The sequence below is a fragment of the Leptopilina boulardi genome, unplaced genomic scaffold, assembly GCF_019393585.1.
Source record: "Leptopilina boulardi isolate dan_hultmark-lab unplaced genomic scaffold, ZJU_Lbou_2.1 LbouV2_341, whole genome shotgun sequence".
NCBI lineage: Eukaryota > Metazoa > Arthropoda > Insecta > Hymenoptera > Figitidae > Leptopilina > Leptopilina boulardi.
The window spans coordinates 2,795,777-2,815,547 of NW_026137909.1; the positions used below are offsets into that span (position 1 = coordinate 2,795,777).

Consider the following 19,771-nt stretch of genomic DNA (forward strand, 5'->3'; position numbering starts at 1 on the left):
TTGTTAATTTAACATGTTAAACTGTATAAAAAAATTAGTTTCAACCTTAAAATCAAAATTTTCCAACTCAACTTTTCTGGAAGCTAAATATGACAATTTAAATGAAATGAGCCATATTCCTTTAGAGATAAAATAAGGAATGTTGAAAATTAAATCTCAGGGATCCTGAAGGAGTAGTAACGACCCTGCGAATCGGCTGCTGATGGGGATGATCATGTTGAGCTATAACATTGTGAACTAGAAGGGGATCGTTGCTTCGAAAATGGCCGCGGGAAAGTAAACGAGTTGCAAGCGAGCTGGCAACTGGCGGAGTTGGTTGGACTTCCTTTTTTGTTATTAGGTTTTCGTTGCCAGAGCGTTATTTAACGAAACCATATAGAGCCAAGACACATCGTAGTCAGCAGGACAATAATTTTTTTTCGGTGACATAATGCATTTACAGTGAAGTCAAAAAAAAAAAAAAAAAAAAAAAAAAAAAGTGTTGAAAATTTTAAAATACAAATTTTCTTCCAACAAAATTACTGTATTGTAGTGTTGTGTTTGTGTATGTTAAAACAACCGATAAGTATGCCCGGCTCAAACAACAATGAAATTCACGGGGAGAGGGGCAAAGATCAAGGCTCATCGGTAAGGGGGGAACTGCATTCCAGAGTGGGCGGCATTCTGGAATGCGATCCCCCCAGTAATAGGAATTCGCCCAGCAACCAAACGACCATCGTCAACTCGATTACAGACGGTTTGTGCCACTATGATACTGGGGCTACAGGCAGCGGTATGTCTTTCGTTGAAATTTGCCAGGTAATTGTCTCTAAAACTATATATATATATATATAATATTATAATAATTCAAATCAATGCGAAAGAATATTTTATCAAACATTATTATTCTCATGTGAGTGCGTTACAAGTATTGGAAAGTTTGGTTTTCCTCATTGAAAGCAATTGCAATGCAATTAGATATTTCACATATGACTCATAAAATGGAATTTTCATTTTTGTGACATTGATTTTCAACGTTAGTTAATAGTATCGCCGGCGGCGCTGTTACATTGAGAATTTTATATTTTTCACTATATATATACAGTCGATTCTTTTTTTTTGATAATTGTCCTAAAACTATTTTTTAACCTCAAAAAATAGTTTTCCAATTCTTTTTATCTTCATTGTTCATTTTCTTTATTAAAAATTCAGTAACGATTTCTTTTTTTTTTGAATTAATATTCAAAGAAGTCTATATAGGAGAAAATATTTTAATTTTACAAAGAAAAAAAATTGTAAAATTTTAGAGATAAAAATAAATTTTTCTACAAATTTGTACGGGAAAAAGAATTTGACAACAACATATTGTTGGGAAAATTTCCTTCATTATTGCACAATATTGATAATACTGTTCGGCAATATTGCCACGGTAAACATTAAATAGAATTATATTTTTAAAACATGATTTGCGATGTAAAATTAAATCTAAATTAGTCACTTTTCACTAATTTTTAGTCAAAAATGACTAATTGTTAGGAAAAAAAAACTATACTAATTTATTTAGTAATGCTACTCTTTCAATTAGTATAAATTTTAATAAATTAATTGCCTTAAGTTTATCAAGAAATATTATTTAAATTATTTATTCAAAATATATTTTTAACAATTTTTTATCATAGTAAAACTGCTATTTTAAATATTGATAAAATTCAATTAATTTTTAATTTTGTTGTCTGACATATTGGATCCGCCATTTTGAATTTTTAAAAACTGATAACAGATTCGTAATCAGACACTTTGAAAACCCCTGAGTAACAGGTTTCAAGCCAATCCGATTAATTTTTAATTTTATCGTCTGCCATATTGGATCCGTCATTTTGAATTTTGAAAAACTGATAACAGATTCGTAATCAGCGTCCTCGAAAACCTCCTGTGAAACAAGTTTCAATCGAATTCAATGAATTTTTAAAAAAATGGCCGCCATATTGAATCCGCCATTTTGAATTTTGATAAAATAATAACAAATTCGTAAACAGGCACTCTGAAAACCCCTGAGTAACAGGTTTTAAGCCAATCCGATTAATTTTTAATTTTATCGTCTGCCATATTGGATCCATCATTTTGAATTTTGAAAAACTGATAACAGATTCGTAATCAGCGACCTTGAAAACCTCCCGTGTAACAAGTTTCAATCGAATTCAATGAATTTTTAAAAAATTGGCCGCCATATTGGCTCTGCCATTTTGAATTTTGATAAAATAATAACAAATTCGTAATCAGGCACTCTGAAAACCCCTGAGTAACAGGTTTTAAGCCAATCCGATTAATTTTTAATTTTATCGTCTGCCATATTGGATCCGTCATTTTGAATTTTGAAAAACTGATAACAGATTCGTAATCAGCGTCCTCGAAAACCTCCTGTGAAACAAGTTTCAATCGAATTCAATGAATTTTTAAAAAATTATCCGCCATATTGGATCCGCCATTTTGAATTTTTAAAATCAGATTTCAGATTCATAATCATCAGCCAAAAATCCTAAAGAAACTATTTTAAATGACCGTTGAAATTGCAAATTACAAATCTTGATATTTAAGAAAAAATTTAAAATGGCGGTTACAATATGGTGGATGAATTTTTAAAAAAAATTGTTAAATATTCATTTCACTTTTTATTTGGGAGTTTTTGAGATTGCTGATTACAAATCTTACATCAACTTTGTAGAAACTTTGTAAAACATTTAGTAAAAACTAAATTCAGATTTGAAATCAGTTCCCCCCCCCCAAAAAAAAAAATTCACAATCAAGCAGTTTCAAGTTAATTTCAGCAATTTTTTTTATATTGAATTGAATTTTATATGTGATTCGAATTTTTAAATAACAAAAATTCCAATTCACTGAATATTAATTTTTCCAAAATTTTTAAAACGTCGAATTTTTAATTGTCACAAATTACAAATGACCGAAAAAACATCCAACAGAAAAATTTCGTCGCAATTTTTAAAATTGACCAATAAAAAATTATCGAGAAAGTCGTGATTGGTCAATTTTTAAATTCTGTACGAAATCTTTCTGTCAATTGTTTGTCGAACATTTGCAGTTTCGGACAAATGAAAATTTTGTCGATATAAAAATTTTATCAAATGAAAATTCGTGAAAAATAAAAAATCGAACAAATGTCTATTAGGTAAATTGAAAATTTTGACATTTAAAAATACGAATCACTTAAAACTTTGTTGAATGAGTGTTCTGATAAATTAATATTGGGTTGAATTTTATTTTTTTTAAATAAAAATTTGGGTAATGTAAAATAAATAAATGAAATAAAAATTGTGTCAAACAAAAATTCGGCACCTGAAAATTTTGTTAAGTAAAAATTCGTTTAAAAATAAATTCTCTATTAAATGCTAATTCGAAAAATGAAAATTCGTTTAAAAAATAACTAAATATCTTATAAAATTCTCTAAAATGGAAATTCAAAGCATTCATTTTTATGGAAAATTCATGTTTCCCATATTAATTTATTTTAATTATCATTTTTCTTTTTTTTCTGCATTTCTGAGTAATCACAAAATCTAAATTCTTTTCATTTTTTTTTTATTTTCAATATGACCGCTTAATTCTTTTGAATCACAAATTACTTTATAATAATAAATTATAAAGTCGTAGAACAGTAATTAAATTAACGATTAAATTGCTTGGTGCTAAAAAATTACGCTCAACACTTTTCCCGGTCTATTAGACCGCTATTCATTTTTTGTTTTTCTAGTGATTTTAAATTATGTAATGACAACTGTTGTATATATGTAATATTTTAAATTTTCATGCATTGAATATTCTATTTGATTATTTTATTTATAAATAATTTTCGTATTTACATGTTTACAGAATCACGAAAACGTCAAAATAATAATTGCAGGTTATGATAACTAACAGAACTGTTATGCGCACAAACATGCGCACAAGTTACTTATAAGAATTTTCATCATATTTTTGGCTAATGTCGATATCACAGACAGTTATATAAAAAATTTTTATTTATGTTATAAAATTTAACAAATTTTAAATTTTGTAACAATTTTTTGAGAAAAATAATTAGATGCGCAAATAAAAATTTTGAGAAATGAAAATTCAATGAATGGGAAATTCTTGCATTTAAAAATTCGATATACTTAAAATTTTGTTGAATCATAATTCTGGTAAATTAAGGTTCAGTTAAATTTTAATTTTATTTAAATAAAGCATTCGATAAATATAAATGATGTTTAATAAAAATTCTCTCAAACAAAAATTCGTTTAAAAATGAAACTCCCTTAAATGCTATGATTTGAAAAATTAAAATTGGTCTAATAAAAAATTTTAAAACCATTTTCTTTTCTTGACAATTAAATGAGTTTAATAACCTTTTAACAAGAAAATTAAATTAATTAAATTTAAAATAACATATAACTGTAACGAGTCTGTTGTAAACCGGCTTTTCTACCCGTTATTGTAGATAGACAGAAAAAGAAAATAATTTCTGAAAGAATGGAATCTTGAATGAGCCGGAGAAGGAAAAATTACCTTTGTTCGTAAAAAAAAATTGTCAAATTATCATTAATGAACAAAAGTAGGTTTAAAACGAATAATATATCCAATTATCTAATATAATCATCTTGAATGAACGGAATGTAAACTGAATAAGACGCAACTATTTCAAAAAGAGAAAGAAAGAGAGAGAGAGACTAATGTTTAATTGGCTGAATACGGATGAAATGTTATTATCTAACAAAAAATTTACACAGAATCCAAAAATACACCAAATAGAAGGGAAATTACACTAATTATTATATACTAGCAAAATTAAAAGCGCGCCAAATTGAGTGTTTAATTGTTTGTTATAAAGAAATTAAAGATTAATATTATCAATAATAATATAATTTATTTGAATATTATTACATATTAAATGATAATAATGAAAATTATATGTTTACAGGCCTCGGATTATACGACTTTTTCCGACTTTTTTCAAAAATACGACTTTTATCGACTTATTTTAATAAAATGCGACATTTTTTTTTACATTTGAAAAAAAATGTAAATAAAATACATTTTTATAGTATAAAATTTATATCTTCTTTAGATCTTCTTCAATTCAATTATTTAACAAATTTGAACTAAAATGATTCTTCACTAAATTAATTATTTTAAATAATTTTAATGAAATACATCACAAATTCAATTATATCAAAATTATTTTTCTATTAAAATTTTTATGAAATTTAACAATTGTTTATAATTTTGAAAAAAATATCACAATAAAATTCAATTATTTTTTAAAAATTTCAATTCAAAATAAACTAAAATTCAATTATTACCCGAAATTTTAATTCAAAATCAATTAAAATTCAATAATTATCCAAAATTTTCAATTTAAAATTTAAATATTTACCAAGTTTTCAATTTAAAATGAAATAAAATTCAATTATTTTCTAAAATTTCTATTCAAAAATAATTATCCAAATTTTCAATCAAAAATGAACTTAAATTAAATTATTATTCAAAATTTCAATTGAAATTCAATTATTTTCTAAAATTCCAATTCAAAATCAACTAAAATTCAATTCTATTCAAAAATTTAAATTCTAAATTAATTAAAATTCAATTTTTTTTAAAAATTTCAATTCAAAATCAACGAAAATTCAATTATTTTCCAAATTTAAATTCAAAATCAACTAAAAGTTAACTAAAATACAATTATTTTTCAAAATTTTAATTGAAATTCAAATATTTTCAAAATTTTCCAAAATTTCAATTCTAAATAAACTAAAGTTCTATTATTTTCAAAATTTTCAATTCAAAATCAACTAAAATTCAATTGTTTTCTAAATTTAAATTCAAAATCAACTAAAATTTAACTAAAATAAAATTATTTTCCAAAATTTTATTTGAAATTCAATTATTTAAAAAATTTTCAATTTAAAATCAATCAATTACTTTCAATTCAAAGTGAATTGAAATTCAATTATTTTCCAAATTTAAAATCAAATAAAATTTCATTATTCTCAAAAATTTGAATTCAAAATTAATTGAATTTTCAATAATTTGAATTTAAAAAAATCTAAAATTTAATTATTTCTAAAATTTTCCATCGAAAATTTTTTTTTTTTTTTTGAAATTTAATAATTTCAATTATAACTCTAAGGAAATTCAATTATTTTTAACTATTTTAATAATATTCTTTGAAATTTCAACTATCTGAAACCATTTTTCAATTAAAAATGATTTTCAAATTATTGTATTTTGTCCACATTTTCTAATAAATTTTTAGTGAAATCATCTAAAATTTTAATTACAAAACACTTAAAGTTTCAATTAATTTCAAAAATTTCAATTTCAAATCTTTGAAAATTCAATTAAATTTAAAAAATGTTTTCCAAAAATTGTTTGATAAATTATTTTTAGAACTGTAAAATTTAATAATTGTTTGAAAATTAATAATATCTTTTGAAATTTAATTATTTCTAAAAATTTCAACTTTAACCCTTCGAAAAGGATTATTATTTAAAAAAAATTTTTTTTATTTAAAAATCTGTAAAATATTTTTGTTGAAATAAAAAACAAATCCACTTTTTTTTGGAATATAAATCGACTAAAACGACTTTTTGTGTCTTTAAGTTGATTCGAGGCCTGTGTTTTTATAATTAATATTTAATAGGTATTCGTTGGCCCCTGGTACCTTCAAAATTAAATTTGAAAAATAAATTTTTTTCAAATTACTATCTTGTACGAAATTTCCTGGCGCATCTTTTTTCTCATCATAAATTTTTTGTATTTGTATGCAATTTTTGAATGAATATACAACTTTAAAAAAAATTTCGTTGCTAAACGTTGTGTACTTCAGCTTCGTGAATTGAATTTTGGAATTTGGAATTTTAAAGAAACTTATTCCGAAATTTGGAAACACAATTATACAACTTTGGCAAAAATGAGAAAAAAAATTGTCAAAATTTGACACGTCATAAGATTACTATTAAAAAAAAACACATGAAATCAGAAAAGGCCAACTTCAAGTTAGGACAGAAGGACAGACCAAGCATTTTATTATTATATAATTTTATAAAAATTGTTACTAAAAAATTAATTTAACCGAATTTTAATTCAGCAGAATTTCTATTTAATATAATTTTTAGTGCTTCGAATTTTTAAATACTAGAATTTCCGAATTTTGATTTGTCTAAATTTTTATTTTTACCAATTTTCATTTGATAGAATTTTTAAAATGCCGTATTTTCATTTATCTAAAATTGCAAATGACCAAATGAATAATCGACAGAAAAAATTTAGACGCTATTTTTAAAATTTACCAAGTATCACGAATTTTGTTGATATTTTTCTGATTAGTTAATTTTAAAAATCGCGCCGAAATCTTTTTGTTGATTGTACAGTCGGTCATTTGCAATTTCGGACAAATGAATATTCGTCATTATAAAAATTGTATCAATTAAAAATTCGTACAAATAAAAATACGAACAAATTAATATTCGATGAATTGGAAATTTTGAGACATTTGAAAATTCGTAACATTTAAAAATTCTGTCGAATGATAATTATACGAAATTAAAATTTAAATTAATTAGAATTTTTTTAAATGAAAAGTTGGGTAAAAAGAAATTTTGTAAAATAAAAATTCTGCTAAACAAAAGTAACCTAAATATTTTTGTTAATATAAAAATTCGTTTATTAAAAAAGAAATTATGTTAAATGTCAATTCGAAAAATAAAAATTGACAAAATACAAAAAGTTAAAAATTTTAAAATTGCTTTCGAAAATTTGCACTCATGTAGCATAAAGCGAGTCCTCTACGTCTCTTGGTTGCTAAGGAAATTTTGGTTTAAATTAAAAAAATGGAGAAAATTTCCTCAATTAAATATAAAAATAATATTAGAAATTATTCGTAATATTGATGCAAATTTAGGTGCTGTGTTTTTTTCTACAAAATTTCAGTATTTAATATTTCGTGAGAAAAATTGTAAAATTTAAATATTTTTTTCGAAGGATTTTTTTTTTGTAGAGTATACTAATTAAGATGTAATGGAAGAATTTTAAAAAATTAAAAAATTTGGTGACTGTAGCATGAAGTTTATACATACTATATACCTTATTGTAGTATATATAGACGATTAGAAAGTATAGATTCACAGCGTGAGAAACTGCGAAAGCCCTATGTATGTATCTATATATATATATATATAGATACATACATAGTAGAATCTCAGCTGAAAATCCCTATAAAGGATCCTGTACATTTTCTTGCACAAGATCATGTACATATATGCACATGGACCTAATCCTATATGGAATCAGTAACTGAACTTGTACAAGAAATTGTAACAATAAAGATGAACAGGAATGCTCACAAATGATCATGTGAAAACTTTTTTTCTTTAGGAATATAGAAAAAAGGTTTCTATACGTGCCTCGATTTCCCTTTCAAATTTTCATTTTTCTTTTTTTTTTGAATTACTGAAATTTCGTTTTTTAACCATCAAACTGTTATACCGGTCTCTTAGACCGCTGTCTAAAAAAATTGTTTCAAAATTTAAAATTGGTTAAATTTTATAACATAAATAAAAAATTTTTATATAGTGGTCTGTGATACTGCACGGAAAAAAAGAAAAAGTAATTTTTACTACTTTCATAGTAAAATGGGATCTGTCCGAAGTTTCTGCGCATCTATGGCAACTTTTACTCCAAAAATAGTAAAATTTGCTCCAGAAATAGTAAAATTTACTCCAGAAATAGTAAATTTTACTATTTTTTGAGTAAAAGTTGCCAGAGATGCGCAGAAACTTCGGACAGGTCCAATTTTACTATGAAAGTAGTAAAAATTACTTTTTCTTTTTTTCCGTGTGATATTAGCAAAAAGTGTGATGAAAATTCCTATAAGTAACTTGTGCACATGTTTGTGCGCATAACAGTTCTATTAGTTATCATAACCTGTAATTATTATTTTGAAATTTTTGTGATTCTGTAAACATGTAAATACGAAAATTATTTATAAATAAAACCGTTTTAAATCAATAAAAATTTGGGATGCATGATTATGCTCTAAAAATCATTGGAATTTTCATTTTATGGAATTTCATTTGTCATAATTATTTTTGAGCCGAATTTTTATTTGTTCAAATTAGTATTTTGCAGATTTTCGTCAAAACGATTTTCTATATTAACAGAATTTTTATGTAACCGAAAATTCACTTCACAGAATTTTTATTTGTCAGAATTTTTATTTAATCTAATTGGCATTTTAAAGAATTTTTATTGGGTAGAATTTCATTGCATAGAATTTTCTTTCAGATGAATTTTCATTGGTTCGAATTATTATTTCATATAATTTACATAAAATCAATTATATTAATACTACAAAATTTTTACTTAACCGAAAAATCATTTAACAAAATTTCTAATTGATGGAATTTTTATTTGTCCGAAATTGCAAATGGTCGAACAAATAATCGACAGAAAGGTTTCGGCGCGATTTTTAAAATCAGTCAATCAAAAATTATCCATAAAATAAAATTTTTCTGTCAGTTTCTTTGGCCATTTGCAATGTCGGACAAATAAAAATTCTATCAATCAGAAATTCTGTGATTTTTCGGTTGAGTAAAAATTCTGTAGTATGAAAAATCGCTTACATGGAAATTATATCAAATAATAATTCGAACAAATGAAAATTCATCTGAAATTTGAGTATTGAGAAAGAATTCAGAATTGAAATAATTCTATGCAATGAAATCCTTTAAAATTGTCAATTATGTTCAATGAAAATTGGAGCAAATGAAAATTCTGATAAATAAAAATTCGAACAAATAAAAATTCAGCTCAAAAATAATTATGACAAATGAATTTTCATTATATTATAATCATGAGTCCCAAAAATTTTGCTATAGTAGATGGTAAATGATTTAATTGTATCAAAATAAATTTTATTTGATGAAAATAAATTTTTAGTATAATTTAGGTCAGGGAATTTTTTTCCCTAGCAGTTGTTAGACACCTTGGTTACAAAAAAGATTAATGAATGATATCATTAAGATCTTATATACCTAATAAGAATGATTTTTTGTTGAAATTTAATTATTCTATTAATTTTAGAATCGACTGCAGAATCTTTTCCCTCAACTATCGCCACCATCTCCATGCAACATTCGTGAAGAATCAATAGAAATGACTGCAGAATGCTTGGCTAATGATGTGATAAGATACCTGTTAAAAGAAGATATTTATCAAATATCAAGAGGTCCTGTATCGCGAAGTATGCGCCACAATGTCTATCAAATGCTCAACAAACATAGTATTCTTTTTACCAGTATGGTAAATCGCCTAAACGTTGTACCAGATACAGCTTATGAGGCTTTCATGGGAGTTGCTGATGAACTCTTTCACAATGGCGGCATCACATGGGCGAGAATAGTTTGTCTTTATGCATTTATGGGACGTCTTGCACTTTGGGCAAGAGACAGAAGAATGCATTCTTTAAAGACAAAATTACCTTTATATGTCTCCAGATACATTGGAGAAGACATAGTATATTTCATTAAAGGTTATGGAGGCTGGGTAAGTTCTTTTTATTTTATATATATATATTTTTTTTTTTTTGCTTTACTTTTGTGAATGTCTATCACTGAGAGAAGAAAAGCACAGAATCCGTACTGTGACAAACGCTGGCCGTGAAAAATGGGTGTCAGTATCCGTTCTTTAGTTTTGTTCAGTTGGTGTCGTTCATAGTTCAGATACTAAGCTCTAGCAGCGCGGCAGCGGTGTGAACTAAGTTATACGGAATCTGTCTCATAGCGACCGACGAGTTCCATAACTGTGCTCGTGCGACTTCATGATAGATCTGTGTGTATAAACGCGTGTTAATTATTATTATTATTAATATTGAAAAGAAAATTTTTTTAAATTAAAATGTTATCGTAAAGATTATTATTATTTACTTATTATTTAAAAATATAAGTTCAATTTTTTATAAGAAATTTCAAAATGTATGAATAAAGTAAATAAAAAATATATATTATTTTTAAAAATCATAACCTCAAAACTAATGCAGTAGAGCGAAAATAATAAGCACAACATCCATTTCACATTTTAGTACGCCATCTATCACACAGTGACGCTGCAGCTGCGCTCAACTTGGTGTACAGATGCTGAACTTCTCCATTTCCGATTCCGTGCTTTTCTTCTCTCAGAGTAAATATTTTTGATATGTCATGCGGAAATAGAAATTAGGAATTCGGAAGAGGGAACTTCTAGATGGCCGTTTTTTAGGTGATTTATTTTTATTAACATTAGGGATAAATAAATCAGCGAAAATTTTTGCAATAAGTTTACTTAAATCTAAGTTGACTCCAGAAAAATACAATAAAATGAACTATAATTGTCGACGATCGATCCAAAAGTGATCTAGCATCAACTTATTTTCAAGATCCGTATCGTCAAATAATTGGTTCCTGAAATTTAGTAAATTTACTCTTAACTATTAAAATTTATTGTGTAGAAACATAGAATTATTTACTGGAAAATAATCATTCACCGATCTCGTTAATCGATACTCAAAAATAATATTTCACTCGCTTTTAAATCCAATGCTGATCAAAGGGAAATTAAATCGCTAATGCAAAGGCAATTGAGACAAGGTAATAATTTGTAATAAACTCATCAACATTGAAAACATAACGGTGACACCAACCCAATGTTGAAAATCTTCTCCGTTCGATTACTAACAATTTAACTCAACAATAAAATAACGATAACAAATATGTATTAAACTCAACTATTTATTGAATAAAAATATAACAGTTTTACACTAAATAATTTCAAGACACTTTGCCCACAAAATACATAATTTTCCAAAACATGTTGATCCACTGATGATCCTTTTATTGAACTGAACTATGAGAAACCGATTTCTCTTTAGATTCTAAATCCATAGTTTGGGTGCGCTATCGTTCCTTCCTTGTCAAAATTCGCAGCTTAGTCCTTGTTTCTCGGGGAATCTGGTGGCAACCTATATGGAAAGTCGGATAATGATGCTCATAGTCAGGCCCTTGCATTCTAATTTGTATTTTAACTAATTCTTATTGGGCTCTTTATCAAGCCCAATTCTTATGAGTTCTAATTTTTAAATAATAAATTTTTCTATGATCTAATGTTTCTCTAACGTCCCTGGTAAAAATTTCGAACTGTTTCCAGACTAATTTGGAATTAGTCCGAAACAGTACGGTTTATTGTCAGGTTTTTGTCATCCGGAATTAGTCCGGCTAAATCCGAAATTTTTCCGATTTGTGTAACTAGTAAATCTGGAATTAATCAGGTCTTATCTGAAGTCAGTTCGATCAAATGTAACTTATTAATGCAGATTTTAGATTTACTGATTTCACAGGCCAGATCAATATCGGATTCAATGGAACTAATTTTGCATTTATTAGTTGTGTATCATCCGATTAATTGTGGATTAGACCAGATCATCATGTAAATCTATCCTAATACGTTAATTGATTTTATAATTTACGAAATTTCCCTCACTTTAATCACAGTAGGCTGGGATTCGCTTCTTACCATTGATCTATAATATAACATAGAATTTTCGCTCACGTCTGTTTGGAAAGACTTGGAAGTAGAAGAGGAAGAGGTACAAGCGTTTCTAGTGTCAGCAGCAGAAGAAGTTTGATTCCGTCTGACCTAGACAATAAGACTATTAAAGACAGACTTAAAACTCTTCAGGATCTTGTCAGTGAGGAGAAGGTAAAGTACGATCTAGCAGACAATGGATCCATAAGAAGCGGCTTCAGTGCGCAGTCTTAGAGGCGCAGAAAGGAAGAAATAGCTCTGGCAGTCCGGAAAGGACTGACACCGAGGAGTAGAAGAAAAATCAAGAAGAGGCACCTATTGACAAAAAGATTGCGAAGGTGACTGTAACACCGAATCCTAAACAAACCAGTAAGAAGAAAGCGACGAATGAATCTATAATGGTGATCCGAGTTGCAACAGGAACAACTTATGTGATGTACTGAGCAAACTTCGGAATGAAGTGAATCCGGACGTCATTCACACGTAGGTCGTGAGTTCAAAGACTACAAGAAAGGGAGATCTCCTAATCAAAAGCAGAGGAGACTCCAATAATGAGGCATTTACCACTGAGATAACCAAAGCTGTTAAAAGCATTAGAAAAGTTGCAGACCGTGGATCGACAGGTTCCGCTGCCTGCATTGCCTTACCCAGGAGGAAGAGGTGATCAATAAAATGAAGGGTGATGGTCAATTGGTGCCATCGGTGGCATACGGCCACATAGGAAGAATTTTTAAGGCAGCTAACAGATCGACGGCGTGCTTCAAATGCGGTGAAGTAGATCATAAGTTTACAAACTGCAGTAGAAGCCCAAACTTCTTTTATAGAAAAAATGATGGTGATAAGGCGAACATTAGCCATATCGCAGGCAGCGGAAGATGCGGAGTCTTCAGGACGGCCCTTGAGGAGTCCAAGAAGACTTTTGCAGGTACGAAGAATAAATAGCCCAGTAAGAGCGGTAAGGGTCGCGACAGCGAGATCCCAGGGACCTTCACCTACGATGTTTAAAGTTTGACAGCAGTTCCGTAGTTTAAGGATTAAACCATCGGGAAGGTGTGATTTTTAGTGGGTCGACCAAAATCTGCTCCAGATATCTGCCTTGGATACTTAGGGTTATGCAGATTTTCCACTGCCCTCGTAAAAAAACATAGAATATTCGGATACACAGTTAAAAATTAGGTCAAATAAGAATTATCTCATATAGATATTAGGCCACATTACCAGTACAATAATAAAGTAGTAGGGGGTAATGTAGTGCACTGGCTCTACCGACTAAGCAAATGAATCAAATTACTTGCCGTCAATATAGTAGATGTGTAAATCATGCTCTTAAATTTCTTTAATATTTCAATCTTTTAGAATAATTTATATTTCTGTGATTTGATTTAATTCTTAATTATGAAATTAAGTAGAAATTGAGATTTGTAAACTGACAAATTATTATTTAACAGATATTAATTTTCGTATACTTGTAAAATATTTTATTTATAAATTTGTTTTTATTCAACAGGAACAACTGTGCATTGAGTATCCGGTTACAGAAGAAATGAGTGGAGCAATTTGGAGGAGTCTTTTGATGACAGGTGCAACTCTTGGATTGATTGCAACAATTTTAACTGTGACTTCCTGAAACAAAGTTGTAATAATACTCATGCGATATATCTGGAAAAAAATGTATTATCGCGTACTTATATCCTGTGATCATACCGTTAAAGATATTTTCGAATTGTGAAGAAAATTATTATTTATGATTGTAACACAAATTTTGTGTTGTGAAATACTTAGAAATTGTCTTATTTCGATATTTATTTATTTTTAACTAGAATTTTTAATTTTTTTTTTAAATAAAAAAGGTCAATACAAGTACCGTAAAAGTGCAAATATTATCATGAACAATAATTTATATGTGGATTTTATCTAGTAATTCAGGTAATTGTTCAAAATTCTTTGTTGTCATCACAACAAACATTTTTTTAGCCTCAAGTCCAGTATTCTATTTAGTTTAATAAAGAGAGGCTTCTTTAGTTTTATTAAATTACTAGTAATTTTAGATTAAGAAATTCATGAGAAGTTGAAGTAACTTAAAAATGTCTGTGGTTAGCTACTAATAATTCCAAGACTGTTTTCATTAGCAACAATTTCTCAAAAATCAATTCTCACGGTCCATTTAGATATTAAAAATTTTACTGAACTTTATAGGTAGAAAAACAAAATATTTCGTATTTATTTTTTTCTAATTTATTGTAGGTAGAAATATATAAAATAATTAAATTGCAAAGCGAAAGCTTAATAGGTAGTATAAATTTTTTCCATTTTTATTTTTCAACAAAGAATAATAGTGTCTATTTTTACTATTGTAAAAAAACTATATACACATTAGTGACGAGTAACAATGTGAATAAAGATACATTTTTTGCGTCAGATTTTATTAAATAATATTAAGTGAACTGTCAGCTCTTTTATAAATTTTGTAATTTTTGAATGAAAAAAAAATAAATACTTCAAATTAATTTTTTATGATTACAATTATTTATGCATTCAATAAAATGACTGAATTTTCATTTAACTCTTATGTTCGGAAGGGACCAGAAAATTTAATTATTCATATAATTAACTGCCAGATTTATTTACAAAGCGGAAAGCTTTCAACTAAGAAAACGGGTCAAGTAAAGCCACTGATTATTGCATTTACATTTGTTTAATGAAACTTTATTCAAAACAGTACATATTAAATATTTTACCAATTGGATTTTGAGAGTTCAAACCTCAGAAAAAACCACTAAAAATACTATCGGCATGCGCTTATTTTGGGATAGGTTTCAGTAAAAGAAGCACAGATATAATTCACAGAAACGGTCGTTTATTAAGAGAGACTATCGATGAATGTTCACACGATCGAAGCTATGGAGCAAGAGTGTGAGGGAGTGCGTGCGCATACGGACATGACGTAGACTCGTAACCGCTAGAGTCAATAGAGCATATACCGCGAAGGATACAAATCCAACACTCCCTCCCGAGATTGACTCGTCGTATTATAAAATATTATTAAAGTACTTAAAATTATTAAAGTTAACTTGATATAAAAATATAAATCGAACAATACAAAAATACTATAATTAGAAACGAAGTATTTCGTAAAATCACTTTTTCTGGTTAAATACTGATTATTTTCCATCAAAACAGTCTTTGGAATCATCTTTTATGGCACCGTCATTGAGATCAATTAGAATCCAGTCTTCCATTGTCAGTCAAAAAGCTCATGGCTAATCGCTATCTGAAGCAAATATAATACAGAAACATACATATATTATCATAAACCAGTCGTAAAAGAATTTTTTTATTGTCCCTTTTTTTTTGTTTTAAAATACTGTCATATACGATAAAATTTTTATTGAATTAAGAACAGTCGTTATTAAGAATTTTATCTCGTAGATTGGTATGTACTTCAAAACTAAGAGGCTTCGTCATTATATCAGCCAATTGTTTCTTAGTCGAAACCCATTCAATATTAACACGATCGTATTTAACGCACTCTTTAACGTAATCTTGATGAACATCTGTCATATGTCTTAGCCTATTTCCACCGTTAGTCTTTGCACAAATTGTTGAAGCTTTGTTATCACATTTTAAAGTCGCGGGAAGAAAACTGTCTTTAAAAATTCTCATTAGAGATTTATTAGATGCAATTATTTCTTGACAAGCTTGACTCATAGCGACAAATTCAGCTTCGCAAGTTGATAACGCAACATAAGTTTGTTTATTTGCTCGCCAAGCAATAGTGTCTCCAAACAGTCGTATCAGAAAACCACATGTCGAAATAGAATCTTTACAGTCCGCAAAACTCGCATCCGAATAAGCTAACAAATCGTCTCGTCTACCTAAAAATTTAAGGCCTAAACTTTTCGTCCCCTTCAGATACTGAAAAACTCTTTTGACCATTTTCCACTCGTTTTCGGTCGGATCAATTTGATGTCTACTCAAGACATTTACAGAGTAGGCTATATCTGGGCGAGTAGCTCCAGATAAGTACAAAAGACTACCAATCGTTTCACGGTACGGAATGTCAAGGGGTTTTTCGCAAATTTCGTAACTGTCATTTTCTTCTCGTTCCCTACGTTCGCGATTAGCAACCTGTCGTGTCGTCATTGGTGTATTTTTGGGGAATTCATTTTCAAAACCAAATTTCGTTAAGATTTTCTCAATGTAATTTTCTTGAGTGACTGTCGTCGTTTTTAAGTTTCTTTGTCTTCGAATGTCCATACCTAGGTAATGTTTAGGTTCGCCTAAATCTGTCATTTCGAAAGAAGTCATTAGTTCGTTTTTGATTTCTAACATTTTCTTACTGTCGTTACTAGCTAATAAAATATCATCAACATAAATTAGTAATATAACTATCGAATTGCCAGAATGCCAAGTGAATAAACAAGGCTCGTAATCGTCGTTAATCAAACCTAATGAAAGTGCAACTTCAGAGAACTTTTTGTTCCACTGTTTTGGACTGACTCGTAAACCATAAATTGCTTTGTGAAGCTTGCAAACTTTGTTCTGTCGTGAATTTTGAGGAATTTCTACACCGTCTGGAATTTCCATGTAAATCTCGTCTTCTAAAATTCCGTTTAAAAAGGCAGATTTAACGTCTAATTGACACGCGTCCAAGTCATAATAGTTAATTATCGCGAGAACTGTTCGTACTAGAGTAAGTCTGGAGACCGGATCATAAGTTTCTTTCAAGTCGTATGAGTTTGTGTCTTTAAATCCTCGAATTACTAATCTAGCTTTAAATTTTATTTTACTGAGACTGTCGTACTTTTGTTTAAAAACCCATCTCGAATCGATAATGTTGGGCTTTTTACCGTCTTTGCCAATTTTCGGTCGATCTACTATTGTCCATACTTGGTTTTTGTTTAATGATTTTAATTCGTCGTCGATCGCTTTTAACCACTCGTTTTTGTCTTTAGATTCTATCGCTTGTTTGAAAGTTGACGGATCGTTATTGATTTCAGAGTGAAAACAAAATAAAATTTCGTCGTCTGTTTTATTTTCTGTTAGTTTAAACTCGTCTTCAATACTCGGAAAAGTATAACTATTTGAAACATTCGTACTTTTGGAAATTTCGGCAAAACTTATATCAGCTATTTTCCGACTACGCGTCTCGTAAGGTTCTCTTGTGACTTTAATCCTTTTGGTTTTTACTGAGATTTCATTCGAATTCTCTCCCTCCGTTTCTAACAGTCTTTTTCGTGGTCTGCCGCGTTTCTTCGTTTGAGCTCCCTCCGTTTCTGACAACGCGTTTTGATTTTGTACATCTTTTTCGTTACTGTCTTCAAATTTAATAAACCAGTCGTTTATGGAGAAAGTCGTTTCTGGAAGAGGCCAATTTTGTATCGAGTCTTTATTATATTTGTCACCGAAAACAAGTTTCTCGTTAAAACGAACATTTCGAGATTCAAAGAATTTTCCGGATTCAGGATTGAGAAAAACGTAACTGGATGTCGTGTACCCTACAAGTATACCTCGTACCGCTCGTGCCGAAAATTTAGAATCTGGTTTTCTCGTAACGGACCAGTAGGCTAAACAACCAAATCGTTTTATTTGATTCAAGTCGAAGTGAAAATTAGGCGCAAATTTATTCAAAGGAGTTTCAAAGTCAATTGATTTGTGTGGAGTTCTATTATAAACATAAACCGCCGTTCCCAATGCCAAATCCCACATGTTTGGTGGAAGTTTCGAATCAAACATGATCGATCGAATTTTCTTTTGGATCGTTTGATTAAATCGTTCAGAGACTCCGTTGTGTTGAGGAGTGTCTGGATTCGCACACTGTCGTTCTATACCTTCACGTAATAAAACTTCGTTTGTATAACCTCCCATAAATTCGGTTCCTTGGTCTGAACGCAAATAGCAAACCTTTTCGTTAGTTCCTAGCAAATTTCGAATACTTTTAATGAATTTTTCTAAACATAGACCCGTCTCATCTTTCGTTTTCATAGGGTAAGATAAAGCCAGTCGCGAAAAATCATCAATAAAAACAACGATATATTGATAACTATGTGAATGTGTGGGCGGAGATATTTTACCCATTACATCGGAGTGAATGATTTGTAACGGTCGTGAAGCTCGATTTCTTTTATTATGAAAGGGTAATTTATTAAGTTTCGTAAGAGCGCATATCTCACAATCGAGAATACTGTCGTCAAAAACTACAGACTGAAGGTCTTTATTATCTTTCCACAATGATTGTAATTTTCTTAAATAACCACATGACGCATGGCCCATTCGTACATGCCAGAGCATGGCTTTGTTCTTTTTCAAAAACTCGTTATATCTATTGTTGTTAAATGGGGTAAATTCGTCTAAAACATCAACTTCGGGCAACTCGTCAACATTAGTTATTTTTCTTTTTATTATGGAGTTGTCAAAATCGGATATTACTTTATTATTAATCGTTTCGGTATTTTCTTGAACTTTATCGTTAAATTCTTTTTCAGAGATTTTATTTAAAACTTCGATTTCATTCGTCACTTCATTTTTAGTCGTATTAATTAAATCATTCGTTTCATTGTTAGTTTTGATATTTTTATCAGTCAATTCATTATGTTGTTTAGTACTTTCGTCAAATACAGTCGTGTCAAAAATAGTTGTCATTGAATTTTCATTTAAACTCTTCCTATCAATTTTAAATTCAAGAAACCAATATGGTTTCTCATATACCCCCGTCGCGAGTAGATTTTTTGAGTCGGAATGAAAAATATTAACGCGCTTATCGTCTAAATGAGTGGAAAAACCTGCTTCTGTCAGTCGTCTAAGTGAAAGCAAATTTTCCGAAACCGAATCGGTATAAATCACGTTCGTTAATTTCAAGGATTTGTTGCAATTAGAGATTAAATTAACATTTCCTTTACCTTCGGCTAACAGATCAGCATTACTGTCTTTATTCGCGCATTTAATAATATTAGAATCGACTTTATTCAGCCTATCAAAAATATTTTTCGAATTCGTAATATGTTCTGTCGCACCTGTGTCTACAATAAATGAAATATATTTGTGACTTTTATTTTCAAATTTATTTGCCTTTGAAAGACTATATAAGTAAACGGGCGAAATCGTTTCTGTTTTTAAGGCGGAAACAGTGCTAGACATTGACAATGATGTATTTTGTGTTGTAATTTTATTTAACATACCTGTA

At 28.8% G+C, this 19,771-nt stretch overlaps 1 protein-coding gene across 1 annotated transcript; it reads left to right on the forward strand.

The window, feature by feature from the left end:
- Positions 1–231: 231 nt before the first annotated feature.
- LOC127285800 (bcl-2-like protein 1) lies at positions 232–15,095 on the forward strand. Its single transcript, XM_051311983.1, has 3 exons — positions 232–798; positions 10,114–10,575; positions 14,096–15,095. The coding sequence occupies exons 1-3, from the start codon at positions 547–549 to the stop codon at positions 14,213–14,215; spliced, it is 834 nt and encodes a 277-aa protein (XP_051167940.1). The 5' UTR covers positions 232–546; the 3' UTR covers positions 14,216–15,095.
- Positions 15,096–19,771: the final 4,676 nt, after the last annotated feature.